The sequence below is a fragment of the Cibotium barometz genome, chromosome 7, assembly GCF_041138505.1.
Source record: "Cibotium barometz isolate CiBa-2024 chromosome 7, ASM4113850v1, whole genome shotgun sequence".
NCBI lineage: Eukaryota > Viridiplantae > Streptophyta > Polypodiopsida > Cyatheales > Cibotiaceae > Cibotium > Cibotium barometz.
Genome location: NC_141052.1, coordinates 37931236 through 37951416, shown reverse-complemented (window position 1 = coordinate 37951416; position 20181 = coordinate 37931236). Strand labels below are relative to the sequence as shown.

General features: G+C 44.2%; 1 protein-coding gene across 1 annotated transcript in view; it reads left to right on the top strand.

Annotated features, from left to right (window-relative positions):
• The first annotated feature begins 9318 nt into the window (after nucleotides 1–9318).
• LOC147636959 (zinc knuckle (CCHC-type) family protein) overlaps nucleotides 9319–20181 on the top strand; it is a 67683-nt gene continuing 56820 nt past the window's right edge. The window contains exons 1-2 of the mRNA XM_086800549.1: nucleotides 9319–9653; nucleotides 10140–10202. Of these exons, the coding sequence (XP_086656675.1) occupies nucleotides 9471–9653; nucleotides 10140–10202 (246 nt within the window). The 5' untranslated portion in view covers nucleotides 9319–9470. The remainder of the gene's footprint in view (nucleotides 9654–10139; nucleotides 10203–20181) is intronic.

The window sequence follows — 20181 nt, the reverse complement described above, 5'->3', positions numbered from 1 at the left end:
TGTAGGGGCAATCTTTTAGTAGGTGATCTACTCCATACCCTATACACCACCTGTCCAAAGGAGTAGGAGTAACAACCATAGGAGAATCCTTATATCCTCTCTTAGGGAATTCGGCTTTTAAATGTGGGCCTCCACAAGCGTAGTAAGAGAGTGGGGCTCTCTGAGTCAGGGAGTTTATGTGCTTACTTTTGTTGGCCGTGTAATCATATTTAACAAGGTGGTGTACTCCTCAGAGTTAACCATGGTATATCTTGGAGGCGTGAGTGACTAGGTATTCCTTATTTTCCAAAATTTCAACATGAGAATCATAATTGAGTTCCATGGTAATGTTATCCATGTCACTTTTAGACTCTGCCACCATTTGATGCATTGGGGTCACCCTAGGAGGGAATGATTGTGGTGGCAAGACTGAAGGTGGTAAAGGGTTTGTATCTCCCCCTGCGTGTAGTGGACTCTAGGAGTGCACTTGTGGTGCAGGTAATGCCAATGGTCTTTGTGGAGCTGGTAAAGCAAGAGCTCCAACTACTTGATGCATCCTTAATGTGGAATTGAGTTGGTAACACCCGTTGGTGTTGTGGTTACCCATGTGAGTGTAATATCCACACCACAGGTTAGGTCTTGGTTTGAGATGTGAGAGCAAGAGAAGAGGGAAGAGGAGAGCTCACAAGTAAACTATTATAAGCAAGATTCAACACAACACAAGCAAGCAAGAGAAGAGGGAAGAGGAGAGCTCACAAGTAAACTATCACAAGCAAGCAAGATTCAACAGTAATACAAGCAAGCAAGCAAGATTCAATAGCAACACAAGCAAGCAAGAGAAGAGGGAAGAGGAGAGCTCACAAGTAAACTATCACAAGCAAGATTCAACACAACACAAGCAAGCAAGAGAAGAGGCAAGAGGAGAGCTCACAAGTAAACTATCACAAGCAAGATTCAACACAACACAAGCAAGCAAGAGAAGAGGGAAGAGGAGAGCTCACAAGTAAACTATTATAAGGGAACGATTGTGTATAGCTTATTGTCAAAAAATGACTTGACTAGTTTTCACATTAGCTCAATCGAACTTATATACAAGTGACTAGTTTTTATGCAAGTCCATTGACCCTCTTCTTTTTTAAGGTTTTCTTGTAGTATGGTGTTGAGGGCTCAAAGTGATCTCTATGGCTACAAAGATAGAGATTCTCTTACTCTTGCTCTTGATATGGAGCTAGAGATTCTCTCTCTCTCTCTCTCTCTCTCTCTCTCTCTCTCTCTCTATGGCTCTCAACCTCTCACACCTCTTGGGTGCACTAGCTCATTTTCCACCGGTGCATCCTCACTCCATTGTCACATCAAAATGCTCCTTTTCCAAAGCAGTGAAGGGAAAGCTTTCTATGCCTAGATGGAGGCAACAAGAGATGGTTCTCTCTTATAAAAGGCAGTGAATGAAGGAGAAGCTAATGTAATTAGAACCAAACCTATCTAGCATGTATCAGTCAAGCAAGCAAGATACAAGCAAGCAAGAAGAGGGAAGAGGAGAGCTCACAAGCAAATTATTATAAGGGAATGATAGTGTATTACTTATTGTCAAAAATGACTTGACTATTTTCACGTAGGCCAACCAAACTTATATACAAGTGACTATTTTTATGCAAGTCCACTAACCCTCTTCTTTTTTAAGGTTTTCTCATAGTATGGTGTTGAGGGCTCGCAGTGTTGTCTTGCTGGCTGCAAAGACAGAGGTCCCTTTCTCTTGGAGTTGGAGGTTCTCTCTCTCTCTCTCTCTCTCTCTCTCTCTCTCTCTCTCTCTCTCATCATGCCTGGACCACAGGCTAGTGCAGGAGCTCGGCCGAGAGGTGTGACACTCGACAGAGCCACTAAGTTATGAAGAGCTCGACGCCCTAGACCCCATGGCCCTCGCCCACGGCCACGCCACTACAAGAGGATCCTGGCCATCGTCTCCCATCATCGTAGGACCTTCTCGCGCCGCCAACTCAGTTCTACCACCTTGAGCACCATGTCACAGTGGCCCATGAGGGATGTATTAGGGTGATATGAGAGTTCTCTGCTCATGTACCTAGATCAGATTTTATAGTTCTAGATTTTTGTTATCTTTCTTTATTACTATTTTGTACCCCAGGATGATGTACCTCATGGATATGATGTAACCTTTTGGTCGTCTCATAGGTCATTTTGGCCTTTTGAAGACATTAATACAACTCTCTCTCTCTCTCTCTCTCTCTCTCTCTCTCTCTCTCTCTCTCTCTCTTGCATGCACTAGACTCTCTCAACCTTTCTCACCTCTTAGGTGCACTAGCTTGTCCTCGCCTCATTGCGCTTGTCGCTCACTTCCTCACTCCATTGTTAGACCAGAATGCTCCTTTTCCAAAAGGGTGAAGGGAAAGGTCTCTATGCCTAGATGAAGGCAACATGAGATGGTTCTCTCTTTAAAAAGGTAGGGAATGAAGGAGAAGCTAATGTAAGAAGGAAACCTACAACAAACAAACCTATTATAGCATGCATCCATCAAGCAAGCAAGATTCGACAGCAATACAAGAAAGCAAGAAGAGGGAAGAGGAGAGCTCACAAATAAACTATTGTGAGGGAATGATTGTGTATTGCTTATTGTAAAAAATGACTTATATACAAGTGACTAGTTTTCACACTAGGCCAACCAAACTTAAAAATGGTCCGGCCTCTAGTACTAGTCTTAAACAAGTATATACATGAAGTCCATAGGCTTTCTCTATTTGACATTAAGCACATGCTAAGGTCGCTTTATATGTTTTAGCGCCATCTTACAAAAGATAAGTACCTGTTCGAGGTAAGATAGTAAAGCACCTTACAATAGGTTAGGCGGGTGAGGGTGAAACCATTTAAACCTACAAAGTGGACACTCACCATTTGGGATGATTCCTACTTCCTCGATCCCAACATGCTTTGTACGGTCTGATGATACCTCATTCATGCCCAGGTCAAAACCCCCTCGGAAACATTTTTAGGGTTGTTTATCCCAACAAAATGTCATGTTGCCATTTACCCGAAGTAGGCCCTTTCCTCGATAAGGTTAGCCTCACGGCCTTCCGCAACCAATCCCCGTTGGGTCCGGATCTCCCTCTCACCCTGCACTACATCGAGTCCTACCATAGTAAGGAAAATGATTCAAGGGAGGTTGAGATGCCAAATGGGTCACTTCACCAGGTCCGTCTCATCGAGGAGCTCATGCGAAGAGCCCTACACCTCCCAACCACACCGCCTCCAAATCCCCATGGGGTCTAGATCTCCCTCTCACCTTGTACTACATTGAGTCCTACCATAATAGGGACAACAATTCAAGGAAGGTTGAGATGCCGGATGGGTCACTTCACCGAGTCCCTCTCACCGAGAGGAGCTCATGTGAAGAGCCCTACACCTCCTGAATGACACCACCTCCAGATTCAAGGGAGGTTGAGATGTCGGATGGATCACTTTCTCGTCACTTCATCGGGGTACTCTCATCGAGGAGCTCATGTGAACAGCCCTACACCTCCCGATGACACCGCCTCCAAATTCCGAAGTGGGAAGGGAGCCATGATTAAGGTTCAACACCGAATCACCAATGATGGTCTCAATTCCAATGGAGATGACATCATAGTCCTCAAATGGGTGTGACATTGACCCTTGTGCTCACCTTCCTCACACACCAAGGCCAAAGGCTACCATAAATGGGTATTCCTCACCAAGGCTAAAGGCCACCACAAATGGGTATTCCTCACCATCGTAAAGCCAAGCTACTTTCTAGCTAGCTAACAAATTGGGTCAAAGCAGGCTTCCCCATTGAACTCTAAATCTCTTGAACTAGGTTGGCAAGTTACATTGCGTCTATATGCTCATAAAGATCCTTTGTCATACCATTGAAAAATAGCTTCCACCCGATGTGCCCCGCCTAGCCCATTCGTGGCTCACGGCATAACGTCAATCTCTCTTGAAGGAACACAAGTGAAAGACATCCCATAGCCCATTTTATCACTGATAACCCCAAGCCTCAACCTCTCCTAAAGAAACAAAAATGGGAGACATCCTGTAGCCCATCTGTTTTCTTGTCATGGAGAAGCCGTCAACCACCCACATGTTGGATCCAGCCTAACCACAACCTCAACAACCTCCCACCAACCCCATTCCCTGGTCCACTTAAGAGGAAGCTCCTCTCAGCTGCTCGATATGTTTGAGCCTTCTTCTAGGAGAGGTGCACAAAGCCCAAGCCAAAGTCGAAGATGCCCATCAAGGGTGTCACCAAGTGACTTATGAGCCAGCTCCCACCACCCTCCCTAAATCCGTTGTTGGAAAATTCCAGACTAACGAAAACCTGCCTCTAGAGCTGTCTATCCACAGCTTTGGAAACACAACTACAATAACGGGAGAACCACCAGCACTCTGCTGGGACCAATAACACTCAACACTTGACCTGCAGACACCCAACACCGTACACACACCCAAAGAAGAAATAGATGGGGCACACCAACAATCTGTTTGATTCAAAGGCATGTACATGAAGCAATAGCCCTTAGTATGGAAGATACAAAGGGGTACACCTGGCTCTAAGGCACATGACTCACACACACACACTCTTTTTCTCTCTCTCTCTCTCTCTCTCCACGCCAGTGGTGGCTGTGTCCAGATCTCTGCTGGTAAAAACTCTCTCTACAAAAAGCTCTCTTTTTAAAAAAAGCAATTGTTGCCATGAATAGGGAAAATATGGCCGTCCATTCTTTATAGCATGCTTTTTCCTCGTCCATGCACGTGCATCGCTATTTTTAGATGCCCTTTAAGTTACTATGTGAAGGGCCCATTAGGACCGGATCAAATTGGGAGGGCCCCCCATGAAAATCAACATTGAGCTATGCAATTTAAGCACCCTGTACACTCCCGGTACCTCTATCCATGTTCATGCCACAAAACCAAGCATATGAAAAACACTCTGCATGCCCTTAAACTAGGGAAAAAAACTCTACATAGCTGCACCAAACACTATCTGAAATCAACTCTAGCTACCCTACCAGGGGCTGGGCTTATTTACACCGCTAAGTACAACTCAAAACATTGAGTCTGTGTACATTTTTGGATGGGGGACCATGGGCTCATTGTATGACCCATTGCTTGGACCTTCCTAAAGTCAGCAAGAAACTTTTGTAACCTTGTCTTTGACCACACCAACCATTGATCCACATGGCCTCTATTTTGATGCTACTCGACAATGCTAAATTCGTCAAGCTCGAGAGGCCATCTCAGCTCCATTGTAACTATGGGCAAAGCCAAGTGCCCTACATCACCAATCTAATGATCTTGACTCCCCCATAAAAGAGATGTCGAGTAACTGTCAAAGAAAGTAGAGAAGTCTTTGTGTTGGAGGACTTCACACACATGGGCACACTTTCAGCCCTTTGTCCATGCATATCACCTATATATTTCACTATGGACATTACAATTTCTTCACATCTCACGATTCACACGAGCACATGCACCTGCACCTAGCCTCACCACTAGGTACATCACCTATATATTTCACTATGGACATTACAATTTCTTCACATCTCACGATTCACACGAGCACATGCACATGCACCTAGCCTCACCACTAGGTACATCTCTAGATGGGTACCCAAGCCCATGGTATGAAAACCCATCACTAGAGAAAACCCTTGACCTTACATGTACCTCTACATACAGCCCATGGTATGAAATTCAAGACCAACAAGACCTCGCCCTAGTCGATAGATTCACCAAAAAGAGGCCCAATCTCTAGGCATCATACTATGAGCTTAGGGTTTCATGTCATGTCACGCCAAAAGTAGATCTAAATGGCCATCCACCCATGCAAGACTATGACCAATTTCGGACATCTGTTCGAACTAGAGCGGGCCTAGAAAAAGACTATGGTCAATTTAAGACATCTATCTAAATTTGGGAAAATTTCCCAAACTTTCAAGACCTTTATAGCCCTTCTGATCAGATAAGGAGATGAATGTTAGAAATAAATCTCGAGGTCATTGTATGGGGACTTGGAATGGGGCAATTGAATGTTCTCTAGTTTAATATATATGTGGGCAAATGAAAAGATGCATACGGCAGTGGGGCAATGACCTTGATGGCTTCAGCAACCTGCCCCTCTGACAAGGAGGGGGACTTTGACGTGAGTGCTCACACCATGTGAGTACACACTGTCACATGCTATATAGCTCTATAACACTACACTATCCTCCACTTTCAACTTCATTTTCAACACTAAAAGTGCTCATCTAAACAAGGGATGGGAATACATAATTTTAAGGGGGTGACTTGTGCCATGTAAGATCCCTCTTCCTATGCAATAAATTAACATGAGGTGGTATTAGTCACTCTAAGTGTAAATTCTAGTGAGAGAATATATATTTAATAAGAGAAGATGTGCATTTAAATGAGATAAACTTAAAATTCTAAGAAAGCTAAAATCAAATAAATAATTGAGGATGTTTCTATGTAAATGGGCCGAGCTAGTATGTGCACAAATTTATTGGGGTCATCCGTGTGTACATATGTACACCCCCCTAGCACACACATTAGACTTTAAAAGAGAAAAATAATATTAGAAACTATAATGAAATAAATAAATGAGCTAATTGAAGAAAATTAAGTAAATAAAAATAATCTCCATGAGAATATAAATAAAGCATATGCTTAGGTGTGAGAGAAATAGCCTTAGCACTTATAAATAGGAGAGTGCACATTATTTGGGCTAAGGTAGAATGGATAAGGTGTAAAACCTAAGGTTTAATTTTTGGGTATGAATTAAATACCCAAAAATGAGATAAGCTTTGGAACTAATAGAAAACTCCAACCATGCATGAGGGAGATCATGTGGGGGTGTATAAATAGTCCCCATCCATCATTTTTAAGTATAAAAGTTCCCCTAGCTCATTGCAAATACACAAGTTTTTCTAGCATGTTGGAGAGTACTTTGCACCAATTTCACTATTTAGACTAGGTTTTATGTAAGCCTAATGCATAGGGCATCTACATAGCACATCAATTTCAATGTTTAGACTAGGTTTTATGTAAGCTTAATGCATATGGTATCTACATAGCACATCAATTTCTGTGTAATGGTTTTATGGAAGCTTAATGCATAGGGTATCTACATAGCACATCAATTTCTATGTATTGGAGTTTATAGCTGCACAATTGGGAGCTCAAAAGTAGGTGTGTAAGGATGGAACCATAGGATGACCTGAGAAAAATTGGAAAGGGGTAGAATAAAATTTATACGAAGAATTATAGAGAGATGAAGTCCTAGAATTGTTTATTTATTAAGGATAAAATTGTACAAATGATTATTTATAAGAATGTATAATCCCTTGTTCTCTTTTTATCAAGAAAAGAGAAATAATTAACCCATGTGAATGTAATTTATCGATAGTAAATCCAATCAACTTCACATTTTTCTCTCTAAAAAATAGTGAAGAAAACGGACAAATCCTAGCAAAGAAGACAAAATCTAAATGATTAAAGTTAACTTAATTAGGTGTGGAGTTATCTTTTATAAGTGATAAAGTGAGAGAGAGAATCGTGAAGGAGAAATAAGATTGAAAGCCTAGTAAGACTATGATACAATTCAATGAAAAATACGATTATCAAGTTGTAGGAGACAGAGGAGAACAAGTAAATATGGTGTATATTGTTTGAAATCATGTTTTACTATTTGGACAGTGTATTCATGTAATGTTTATTTATGGAAGCCTATGAAGGTACACAGGTTCATGGATTGCTGTATGGATGTCATCCGCGGGGTGCATCACACAAAGGTGGTTATCTGAGACCTTGATCCTCTTGGTCAAATGTGGGTGGACTCTTGGCACAATTGGTGTGATCACAAGGAAGGTGCTCCGAATTGATTATGGGCGACTAAGTATGCATGCCAGTTCTAGACATATAAGACCTTGACACTAGGTACTAGAGTGTATGAGCTTCTAGGATTGGTAACGGGGTGAAGCGGCTCCTTGGGATAGTGTGTGAGCTTCTAGGATTGGTAACGGGGTGAAGCGGCTCCTTGGGATAGTGGGATTTCACGGTTTTGGTGGATGTGAGACATATGTGGACTCCTCCATGCACTGGTCTCATCAAGATCCAAGAGTGATCATGCTTGTTGATAGTATGTGCCGTCCTGTTAAGAATCATGATCGTGGTGCAAGGAGATATGTGATGATGATGTGACACTGATGTGTTACTTTGTGTTATGTGATGATGATGTGTTGCTTTGTGATTAGATATATGGAACTTATGGATGTTATGTGAAATATTTGTATGATGTTATATTTTTATGAAAAGAGTTGTGAGTAGTGTGTGTGTGTGTGTGTGTGTGTGTGTGTGTGTGAACTCTGTTAAGTGGTGTGTTTGAGTTAAATGGAAATTTCAATTATGGGTGTGTGAGTTCACACTAGCTCCATAGGTCTAGTGGGGTCGGTCGGGTGGAAGGCTAGACTCATGGGATTGGACTAGGTTGAGCCTATGGAATTGGTCTAAGTAGAAAATGGATCAAACACTAGAAAGTAGGTGGTAGGGTGGACCCGAGCTTGTGAGTACTTTCCAAAACGCGACCAAATTATACTTGAAAAAGAGAGGAAACTTGGGATGAGTAGTCTAGATCAACAATAATGAATATGGATAGAGGCATTTGAATACATCTTTCTATACTACTATGTATACATCCTATTGTGTGTATCTTGCTTGGTTAGTCTTTGCATGTATGCTATGTGTGTACATGTATGCTATGTGTGTACATGCTATATGTCTACATACTATTGTGTGCATCTTGCGTGGTTAGTCTTTGCATGTACGCTATGTGTGTACATGTTGATGTATCGTTGTCTTATAGAATTTTCATATTCTTTTGGACATTAACTCTTTTCAAATGTATCATGTCATTAGAGTTTGTATGTTGATATGTTGTTGTTTGAAGGCTTATATATGTTTGGTTTTGTGATACAAGGAGTGTGAAGTTGTACACTATCAATGAAAGTTGTACGCTATATGGTTTCAATGAATTAAGAGCAGAGAAGCTGAAAGAGAGCAAAACCTCTATACATGGCATTCTCGCATGTTCACGAGTAAGAACAAACATGCAAACCATAGTCATGTGCCACCATGCAAAATAATAATTCCTTAAATTATTTATAACGACAGCCCAAACAACATCTACACACATATTCATAAAAGAAGGATAAACCCTCGCAGTTTTTTTTTTTTGTTATGCGAGATTTTTATATGTACCAAGTAGTGTCCTTACGGACGAGAGCTGGAAGTAAGACTCTATCAGTGGCAATTTCTATGAAATATTTTCATCGTTTGTGTGCAGTACACTTTAATTTTGGTTAACTTAGCTTGTTTTTTTGTCTTCCAAAAAAAACACTAGTTTAATTGATTGTTTGAGAAATTGCTCATAGCCATTGTTGTGCAGGCAAAAGCTTTTGAGTGTCACCATGAGAAAAGACGCAGGCAAGAAGGAAGTGGAGTACAAAAACAAGTCGGGCACTGCGTGGAGCCATTCTTACCTTAATCAGAAGCCATGGCACCCCCTCTCCTACCCAAATCAACGCCGCAAATGGATCGCCGAGCAGACCCACTCAGAGCGCCAGCGCAAGACAGACGAGGTCGCACGCGAGGTATGCGTTACCATTTTTGTGTGTCGTTTAGGGTTTTTCTGTTCTGATTTTAGGATTTAAAGGCTAGGTTTTGCTGGCATGATGCCACGGCTACGTTGGATGCTAGGTTTTTTTTTTTTTTTTTTTTTTTGGGGGGGGGGGGGGGCTGTTTTGAGATGCTACTGGTTTTCTGATTTTTACCGATCCTAAGGTTTTATGTGTTACGGTTGTTTTTTTTTTCTATTTCTGATGCCTCTAGGTTCTATTGGCTATGTTAAGTTTTTCCTGCTTCGATGTTAGGAGTGGTTTTCCCTTTGTTGATGTTAGCATTTTACATTTTCTGATGTTTGGAATTTCTCACTTGATATACATTATATATGTGCAAACACATGCTTGTGCATGCATGCAGCGCCGCCCCCCCCCCCCCCCTTCCAACACTTATAGACGCATGTTCTCCTTTCTCAAGGGGTTTTAGGCTTTCTTTGATGATTCCATCTTGTTCTGCAGTTTGCCCAGGAGCAGGATTTCTTTCGCACAAACGCTTTCCTATCAAAGAAAGAAAGAGAAAAGGTATGCATAGATTTCAACAACAGCCAGAAATCTCTACTTGATTGTAGTTGCAGAGGAATGACTGCTGAGTCTTGGCTGTATACCGGACAACTGTACTAAAGGATAGATGGAAAATTATATCTATCCTTGATGACTTTTTTTTGAGAGGTTAATTATATTTAGGTGTCAGGGTTTGAACCTTGGACCTGCACATTTGCAGGCCAAGGCATTACCACTCAGGCTAGAGCCCGTGTAGTTTATGCTACTCTTTGTGAGTTTCAATCAAGGATGCAAATCTAGGAGATGCCCAAAGATAATGTTTCCATATCTTTAGCTCATCTAGCCACTCTTTTGGTATACTCTCGAGGGCTTGAAACAATGAAATGTCCTCATGTCACAAGCTTTTGTGGTTATGGTCTGCACTAGTGTAATCTCCAGAAGTATCACACTCAGCCATGAAGTTATGAACGGCTTCTACTACATGGTGAAAGGGAAGGACATTGTTCTTGTTCTTCTATAGGGTGATGATATGATTTTGACCGGACTTTCATTTATTTTGTTACTTAGAATATGTCGTCCTTATGAACGGCAGGGTTGAAAATCAGTTGAGTACCGGAGGGACTAGTGTGAGAATTGGTAGATAGAACCTCTCTTGTTCTTGACACTGTGAAAAGTGTCCTAGAGGATCTCTCTAGATGGTTGAGATTGCTGGGACATTTGGTGTAACATGCGGAACCTTAGAGACAAGGATTATACTTTGATAAATAGCTTTCAGCACCTTTGTTCTTGACGATGTATAGCACAATGTAATGAGAATAAGAGTGCTGTAACATGCGGAATCTTCGGGCGAGATTGGTAACTTCAATGCTCAGAAAAATAGTACACTTGTCGCTTCGAAATTAACGCACAAAACTGAATATAGATGTGCAGAAAAATAGAGAGAGAGAGAGAGAGAGAGAGAGAGAGAGAGAGACAGAGAGAGAGAGAGAGAGAGAGGGGGGGAGAAGAGGACACAGTATTGGGTCCCAAATACCCTCTGTAGGGCCCCCACCACGAATGGTTTATTTGCTTTTATTAGAATGATGTAAAACTGAAATAAAAGACTGAACCTGAACCTTCTTGGCTGAGATAGATCTCTGCCTTTGACCTTCAATCCTTCACCCCTTTTGCGTTAGCTTGTCCTTGGTTGTCCTGGCCCTTTGATCAGCTTTAGCACTTGGTGAATTATGAGATAAATGGACTGAAACATGCAATGGATATTTATACCCCTCTAGGATGCTAGTCGGCTGGATTAAAGCCAGTCGGTTGTTTGAAAATTACCCCACGACCAGAATAATCAGCATTAAATGCTATAAAATCAACGCATCACCTAAATGAGTTGCTGGCCATCAGGCGCTTCAGTCAGCTGCCTGTACAGGAGCCCTAGGGCTGTCCTACAGCCCTTCCTTGGCCATCCCATGGCTGGTGGGCACAGCCAAGGCCTTCCTGGCCCCTATGGGGGTGGTTCTACACCTCCCCCATGCCCATATTTGTCCTTGGGGTAGCCCTATGGGTTGGCCCCTTTCCTAACTGTCTACACAGTGATCTGGCATGCAATATCATACGAGATACACAGAACCACTGACTGTTGGTCATAATCACTCTCGGCCAGTTCAAGTGTGAACACAACTTACTCACGGGCACTTTTTCCCTGTTGACTGGACAGGTTTTTTCCTGTGTGAACACGCTTATGTGTGTTGGGCACCTTGCCCTAGGCTACTTTATGTACTCACATTGTACTTTCATTTCATTATTGAGTACATCTTTTCTAGCACTCTTGAGCTTCATAGAGTTTGCTCTCTTGCATTTGGTGTGTGTGTGTGTGCAGGCTTCTTCCCTCATACCCAACATTGGTATCAGAGCAAGTTAGGGTTAGGGTTAGGGTTTTGCTGCATTAGGGTTTGCAGGTTAGGATTAGGGTTAGGGTTTTGTTGCATTAGGGTTTGCAGGTTAGGGTTAGGGTTTTGCTAAAAAAGGGCTTTGCTGTTTAGGGTTAGGGTTCTACCCTCAGCTGTGCGCTGCCGCCGCCCTGTCCTGCGCCTTTAGATTCGCCGCCGCCTCTGTTCGCTGCCGCCGCCTCTCAGATCTTGCGCCTTCAGATTCGGCGTTGCCTCTGTTCGCCGCCGCCGCTCTGATCTGAGCCGCCCTCTGCGTGCGCCGCCGCTGCCAACGTTGCCGGCCAGATCTACGCTTGTGCGTAGCGTCACTGTCGTCGCTTCCAACGTCGACGCCAGATCCGTCGCCTGCGTCGCCTGTACGGTCCTGCGCCGGTTGTACTTGCGTCGTGCGCCGTCTAGATCTGACGCCTTGCATCGTACGACACCCAGATCTGATGTTGCCCTGACCTGTGCTGGGCGCCTCCCCTCTCCTCGAACTCAATTCCAACAGTAAACAGTAACCAATTTGCTATTTTGTTAATTTCTTTTAAAATTTCAGAAATTGCTAACAACTATTAGCAAATTGGGTGCATTAATTTTGGGGCTTTTCATCCTTGAGCTCAAAATTGCAAAATTGACATACATTGGCACTGATTTTGGCTGATTCAGTGCGTAATTGCATTGAAATTTGGAGATTTTGCAAAAATTGACACAATTTGCAGGTTCTTTAGAGCATTTGTAGGCATTCTCAGTGTTACAGGCAGATTCAGTTGACATTGGGGCATTTCCCCCAAATTTTTTGGGAGTTATAGCATTATTGCAGCATTACTACTTGTTTGAACACACTTGTGACCGCCATGTCTGGGAACACTGGTGATTTATTTGGTATGCTTTCCGTTGAGGATAAGTTGGATGGCACCAACTATCCTATGTGGGCATACATGATGAAACATGTACTTGTTGCAAAGAATTTGTGGGTTTATGTATCAGGGGCTGATGTCAGGCCCATTGCTCCTGCACGAGCAGCAAATACTTTAGGAACCATTGATGCAGGTCATGATGTATCTTCAGGTGGTGCCACATCTTCTGCACCTTTGCCACCCACTCCAGAACAGCTCAGATGGGATGCCAAGGATGCTCAGGCACATGCTTTGATTGCCCTTTCATGCAGTAGGCAGGTTATACCGCACATTCGTTCATGCGCTTCTTCTAAGGGTGCATGGGATGTACTTGCTTCTTTGTATCAGGTTCGCAATGAGGCCCGGGTTGTCTATCTTCGCAAGAAGATTGAGTTTGAGCATATGGATGAGGGTGATTCAATGGACAAGCTCCTTACCCGCATAAAGGATTTGCGAGAGCAGCTCATCAATATTGATGAGGTCATTCCAGATGGTTCACTTATATCAACAGTGCTTCAGGGTTTGCCAGAATCCTATCAGGGTTTTGCTACTACTCTTCGTCTACTCAATATCTTTGATGAGTTGGTGACTCTCTTATTGTAGGAGTAGTAGTCTCGTTCTAATAGGACCACTATGCTTTCTGCTGAACAGGCATTTGGTGTCTTTGATCGAAACAAAGGTAAATTTGGGGCTTCATCTAGTGGTAAACCTAAGGGCAAACCACATGCCCATTCAGATTCTACCTCGTCTAAAGAGGGTAACAACAAGAAAAAGAAGAGATGCAACTATTGTAGAAAACCTGGCCATCTTATTGAGGAATGTTGGAAGCGCATTGAGAGTGAAAAGAAAAAGAAACAGCAAGGTTTGGCTGCTACTGTGGACACTAAAGAAGAGGCAAACTTTGCTCACGAGGGATATGCATTAGTGGTTACATGCAGTTTGCCTGCTTCTTGTATGTCTATCTCAGCTGGAGATTGGTACTTTGACAGTGGTGCTTCTAAGCACATCACTTCTTGCAGAGATCTATTTGCCAATTTGCAGGATTCACCTCCAGGTGGCATAGTTATGTGTGCCAATGATGCCTCTTACTCCATTAAAGGCATTGGCAATGTGGAGCTACCCCATGTTATGGGGATAGCTTTACTCTTTGTGACACTTTATATGTATCAGGCATTAAGAAGAGTCTCATTTCTGTTTTAGCCCTTGCATTATCTGGGTTTAAGGTTCAGTTTTCTGACCATTGTTGCTCAGTGTATGACAACAGAGATTCAGCTTCTCTTATGCTTTATGGGACATTATGCAGTGGCCTGTATAAGCTTGATATGTATGACAGGAGTACTTATTCTCATGATGCCATGATTGCCTCCACCTCCCGTGTGTTGAGTGACATTGAGTTATGGCATGCTTGGTTTGGTCACTTGAACTTCCCATCTCTTTTATGCTTGTAGAAGCAAGGTATGGTGCATGAGCTTCCTCCTATGCAGGTTCCCTTCAAGCATGTATGTGAGGGATGCATCCTTGGAAAGATGCACAGGAATTCCTTGCCTAAAGATGGGGCTATGAGGGCTGTCCGACCATTACAGCTTGTTCATAGTGATCTTTGTGGCCCCATGAGGGTGTCAGAATACGCAACGGAGATGATGACCAGATCTGGGAACATAAGAGCAAAATGCATGCAGAAAAAATACAGCACAAGAGAGAGAGAGAGATATAGGCGTGTAACTCTGCTCTGTATACACAAGAAGATCCCGGAGTATGATACAACATGGTATGGGGGCTGGGGGCCTATTTATATGCCCCCATATACCAGTCGGCCTGTGCTACAGGCAGCCGACTGGTGCTGAATCTCCACGACCAGCAAAAACAGCCAGTCGGCCAGGTGTCAGCAGTCGGCCATCTCAGAGATGGGGTCGTGGACCAGTGCCATCAGTCGGCCAGCTACTGGGTCCTTCTGCCACCTCAGGGCTGCCTCCCAAGCCACAAAAAAATGGGAAAAATAGGGGAAAAATGCGGAGAGTGGGGAAAAATGATAAAACACCTCATAAGGGTGGGCACACCCACAACAAAGGCCCTGGTGTATAAAACTAGACAGGAGATGACTTCTAACACCCCCTCTCAGCTCTTGGCTGTGAAACCAACCACAGGGAGCTGGGGTGCCGCCTGAGCAAATCCTGAGATAGCGACTTCGTGAAGAGGTCCATCGTACTGTCCTCCGTCGAACAGAACTCTAGCAAGATGTCATCAGCAACGATCTGTTCACGAACAAAGTGCCTCTGGATGACCATGGCTTCCTCCAGTGGAAGCCCAATCCTACAATGCAACGTCTGCATCCTCACCACCTCACAAGCAGCATCACAAGCAGCCTGGTACTCTGCCTCTGTCCTCGACAAGGCAAAAGATGACTGCCTCTTACTCCTCCGTAAAACTGCTCCTGGGCTTGAAGTAGATCTCCTCGTGTCCGGATCTCCTCTCCAAACTGAGTCACTCCAACCGTGGAGTCGGACTCCATCCAACAATCCCCCTCCTGTGTACAAGAGTCCATGATCCTTCGCATGCTGCAGAAACCACAGGAAACGCAATCCTGCCTCCCTAAGAGTCATCCGCAAAACCATGAGCTCAACTGCCTCATCAGGAAGCTCCCGTCCAATTTGGTGTCCATCAACCAGATCAATGAACCATTCTGCTTCTGAGTCAAAGAGGCATTACACCATAGTCACCAGGGAACGGGAACGGATATGGGAATGAGGGGCCAATCCGGAACGGGAACGGGACCCCTTGCAATCCGGAACGGGATCCGGAACGACACGTTATCATATTTCAATACACATGAGTAGACAAATATACAATTAAAAGCAGGTAAAAAGAGACAAATATACAATTGAAAGTAGACAAAAAAAGACAAGAATTTGATAGCAAACTCAATGACCTTGTTCATATTTAGAAAACCAGAAGTACAATAGCTTGTACAATGTACAGCCACATAGTGAAAGCTAGAATCTAGATAGCTAAGAACAAAGAAACCTAAAGTCCTAGGTGATATCAAATAGGTGCAAAGATGTCAGCTAGATCATCCATAGATGCATCATGCATCGATGCAGGTGGAGGTGGAGGGTCGTCATCATCCGACTCAGACTGTGGCTCCATATCTATGAAGCTCTCTGGTCAAAGTCACCACTAGCAACCTGGGCTAATAGTCGCAAGTTGGCTGACACATACACAAGGTCATTTGTTCTGGTAGTGAGTAGCCGATTTCTCTTCTTCGAGGCAACATGGCTAAAAACACTCCATAGTTGCTCAATTGGAGAAGAACTTGCATTCTGACTGAGAATGCGCATTGCAAGCCGTTGTAGCTCTGGAGTACCCGATCCGTAGTTCTCCCACCAAAGAGCACCTCCCATAAGTGTCCTATCTTGCTGGGCATCTGCTGAACCAAAATTACCTGTCTTTGCTCTGTACTTTCCCAAATCAATTCTAATCTTGCTTCTCATCGTAGCATCAGGCACCAATCTGGCAAGGATTTTGTCCCAGCCATTTGTGACTTCTTCATCCGATTCCTGGCCTTTGCCTTGAAACTCTGGATCAATCACAAATGCAGCTGCATGCATTGGTGAGTGATATCGGTCCCACCTTGCTTGACACAAACTTTGAAGTTCTGCCTTCTTTGTTGTGTCGGGCTCCAAAGAAAGGATACGCTCCACCATCTTGTCCATGCCCTCATAAACTTTGCCAATGCAAGGTTTTTTCCCATCCACCATACGCAGCATGTAGATAATGGGCTTCGTAATGTTGACAACATGCTCAATCTTCACCCACAAAGGAGCATCCATGATGTGGGTGTAACAAGTTGTTCCTTGTGTGCTACGGGCAGTGGGCCACGTGCTCCACTCATCACTCACTACAAGCTGCTTGAGAATGTTATGGAGTGCAACTAGCCTCTCTAGCATAATAAAATTATATGCAAAACGAGTTTCCGAATATTTTTTAAGATCCAAGTTTGGGGATCTTTTCCTAAACTCGGAGAGGCTAAATGTGTGCCGAGTGATGAATGAAACTATGTCTTTTCCCTTTGCTATGCATGGTGCTACCCATGAAAGACCATCAATGTCTTTCAGAAGATTATTCAAGCCATGTGCAATGCATGGAGTGAATGTGATGTGTGGATACCTTGCCAAAAGAAGGTCGCCTGCAGCTCGATTTGAGACCTGGATCACATCTTGAGGACCCACTTGCTCAATTGCCTCTGCCCATTCCTCCACGATGACGTCGGCATACTTGCCCGTTGGAGAGGCATCATGGGAAGACACAAAAAATGTGTTCCCTCGAGAGTATGCGATGATGCCATGGATGGAGCGAGATTGGCTATCACTCCATCCATCACTAATGATGGAGACACCGTTGCGTTGCCACCCTTCCTTGACGTTTTGCATGGCTTGCTCAACAGCTTCCTTTTCCTTTGCCAAAAGCGTGGTTCGAAGGCTCTCCGAAGAAGGGGGAGTGTAGGTTGGTCCAAATTCAGCAATGAGACGAACCATTTCCCGAAAATAAGGGGACCTTGCCACATTGAAAGCGATGTGGTCATGGTAGAAGAACCTTGCAATAGCTGCATCCACGGCTTCTCGTTTGCGTGGATTCCAAGAACCCGCAAGAGTTCTTTGCGTGCCTTTGGGGGGTGGTGGTTGATGCACGGAAGAAGAGCCTACGGATGTGGAGAAGTTGCTTGAAGGAGTTGTAAAGAATGATGGGTTCGCAGCCATAGCTCTTGGAGGAGGAGCACGAAAAATCACTTCATTATGCCTAGCTTCTAGCTCTCTCTTTTTCTCAGCTGAGATTGACAAGCATGGTTGGATTTCTTGTCCCGGCTCATGGATTAGGTGACCTCGAACTCGGTTGACTCCCCCATGTTTGGTGCTGCCACAATAGCGACATTTCCACTTCCTAGCTCCTCCGCCTTGATTGGCCTCAAGAATATCCACCTCATCCCACCATGACCATGCTTCGTTCTTCTTGGCTCTCTTGGTTCCCTTAGGAGGCATTATATGAGAGAGAGAGAGAGAGAGAGAGAGAGAGAGAGAGAGAGAGAGAGAGAGAGATTGTACTTGGCTTTGAGAGGGAGATTGTACTTGGCTATGAGAGAGAGAAAGCTGTCTTGGTTCCCTTATGAGAGAGAGAGAGAGAGAGAGAGAGAGAGAGAGATTGTACAATGTACTTGGCTATGAATAATGAGAGAGAGAGATTGTACTTGGCTATGCACACTGCAAGTGCACTCTGTGAGTTTTTTAAAGTTCTCAGAGAAGAGAGGTACGTTTTTTTTAAAACGTTGATATTGACGTTTTTTTTGAACGTTGCAGGGCAGCCTGGCAGGTCTTCTTTCAACGTTTAAAAAAAACGTTGCATAATCTTTTTTTTTTCCCATGTTTTTTTTTAGGGGTCGGCGGCGGCGCTACTTGCAGGTATCCGTTTTTTAAAAAAAAAATACAAAGGGTGCCCAAAACGTTTTGGGCACCCTTTAAAAAAGGCCCAAAATTTGGGCCTTTTTTAAAGGGTGCCCAAAACGTTTTGGGCACCCGTAACCCAGCTTGTCCAAAAAAAAGAAAGAGAACGATGCGCTATTACGCTGCCGGCGGATCTGTGACGTGGAAAAAAAAACGTAAGGGGTGCCGCTTTGCGAATCATGGAAAAAAAATTTAAAAAAGCGTTCCTCCACGTTTCGCCGTTCTCTTCTTCCATTACTCCACGTTCCCCCGTTCCACACCAATGGAACGGCGTTCCCATGTGACTATGCATTACACAGCCCACAAGGATCAACACCTGTTACGGTGCATAAACAAGTCTTGGAAACCTGCTGAAGACCACGCAAGGCCTTCTGAAACCTGTCGACCACCCCCTCTGAATCCGGAACCACAAAGCTTGGAGTATGCACCTCCTTCTGCAAGTAATCAACTGCCACATGCCTGGCTTTCCGAAAAGTCCCCGTGGAAAGAACATCCTCATCTACTGGAGGTTCTTTGTCCCGAATACTACGAGACATCAGAGCATAAGTTACCTGTTCAGTTTTCGCTAACTCACGAACACAAGAACCACCAACATCAGTACTGGAGAGTTCCTGCCAACTGCTGCCATCTACTGGCAAGCTATCCACCATCTGGTCCCGCAAAGCCTGCGCCTGCAGCGTATCCACACTTAAGTGGCCATTACCAGACTACCACTCATCACAAACCTGAGGACCTGGGAGAGAGAGAGTGCTGAAAGCTTGTAAACTCCATTCTCCACTCCGCCTTCCCAAACCACCTGGCCTGTTGCTTTGTCCCGGAGAGCAACAAAATGCTCATCAAACTCCACTTGTACGCAGTCTTGCAAACCTGATGCACTGACAACAGATGAAAACCAAGTGACGGAACATACAACACCTAGGAGGAATGCTTCCCCCCTCTGCCATCGGGAACTATCTCCATCCTGCCTCACTGTGAACTGGGATAGTGGATGTATCCCCAGTAAGAATGTGACCAGAAAGCCTGCAGAGATCCTATAAACCGGAACGGGAAGGAGTCATGTGCGTGGAAGCACCACTATCTAAAATCCACTCCCGAGTATCCGTTGTTGCGGACAGTCCTCCAATCTCCTCCCTGCCTGAAGAAAATGAAACATCAGTGTCCACCACCTCCAGGTGCAAAAAAGCCGGAGTCTTCATGATTGCTGCTGAGGAATCTTCACCCTTCTCGGTCTTCCGCTTGGGAAACTGCCTCCAATAGTGGCCTTTCTCGCCACAATCATTACAGGTTCTCTCTGCCTTTAGTTTCTCGCGGTCAGTAACGGACTTCTTCTCAGAAGACTTCTGACGAAGCCTGTCCTTTGCCTGTGTTACGGCCTTTCGACCGTTGGCCAGTTAAGGCCTCCGAACCTCCCTGAGGAGGGTTCGTGAATCGTTCCTCCTGGTCCAAGACCATGGGCACAAGCTCCTCCCACGTGATGGTGCTGAGCCTGCCACTGGTAATCAAAGACGAGTAAAATGCTGAGTACTGAGAGGGGAAGTGCGACAGCAACGTTATGGCCATGTCCTCTGACGATATCTCCTTCCCAGCCTGAAGAATTTCCTGCTGAAGAGCGTGCAGCTTGTTAATATGCTCCCGCATCGTCGACGACTTTGCAGGGTTCATAACCCGCATCTGTACTTCCAAGGAAATCCTC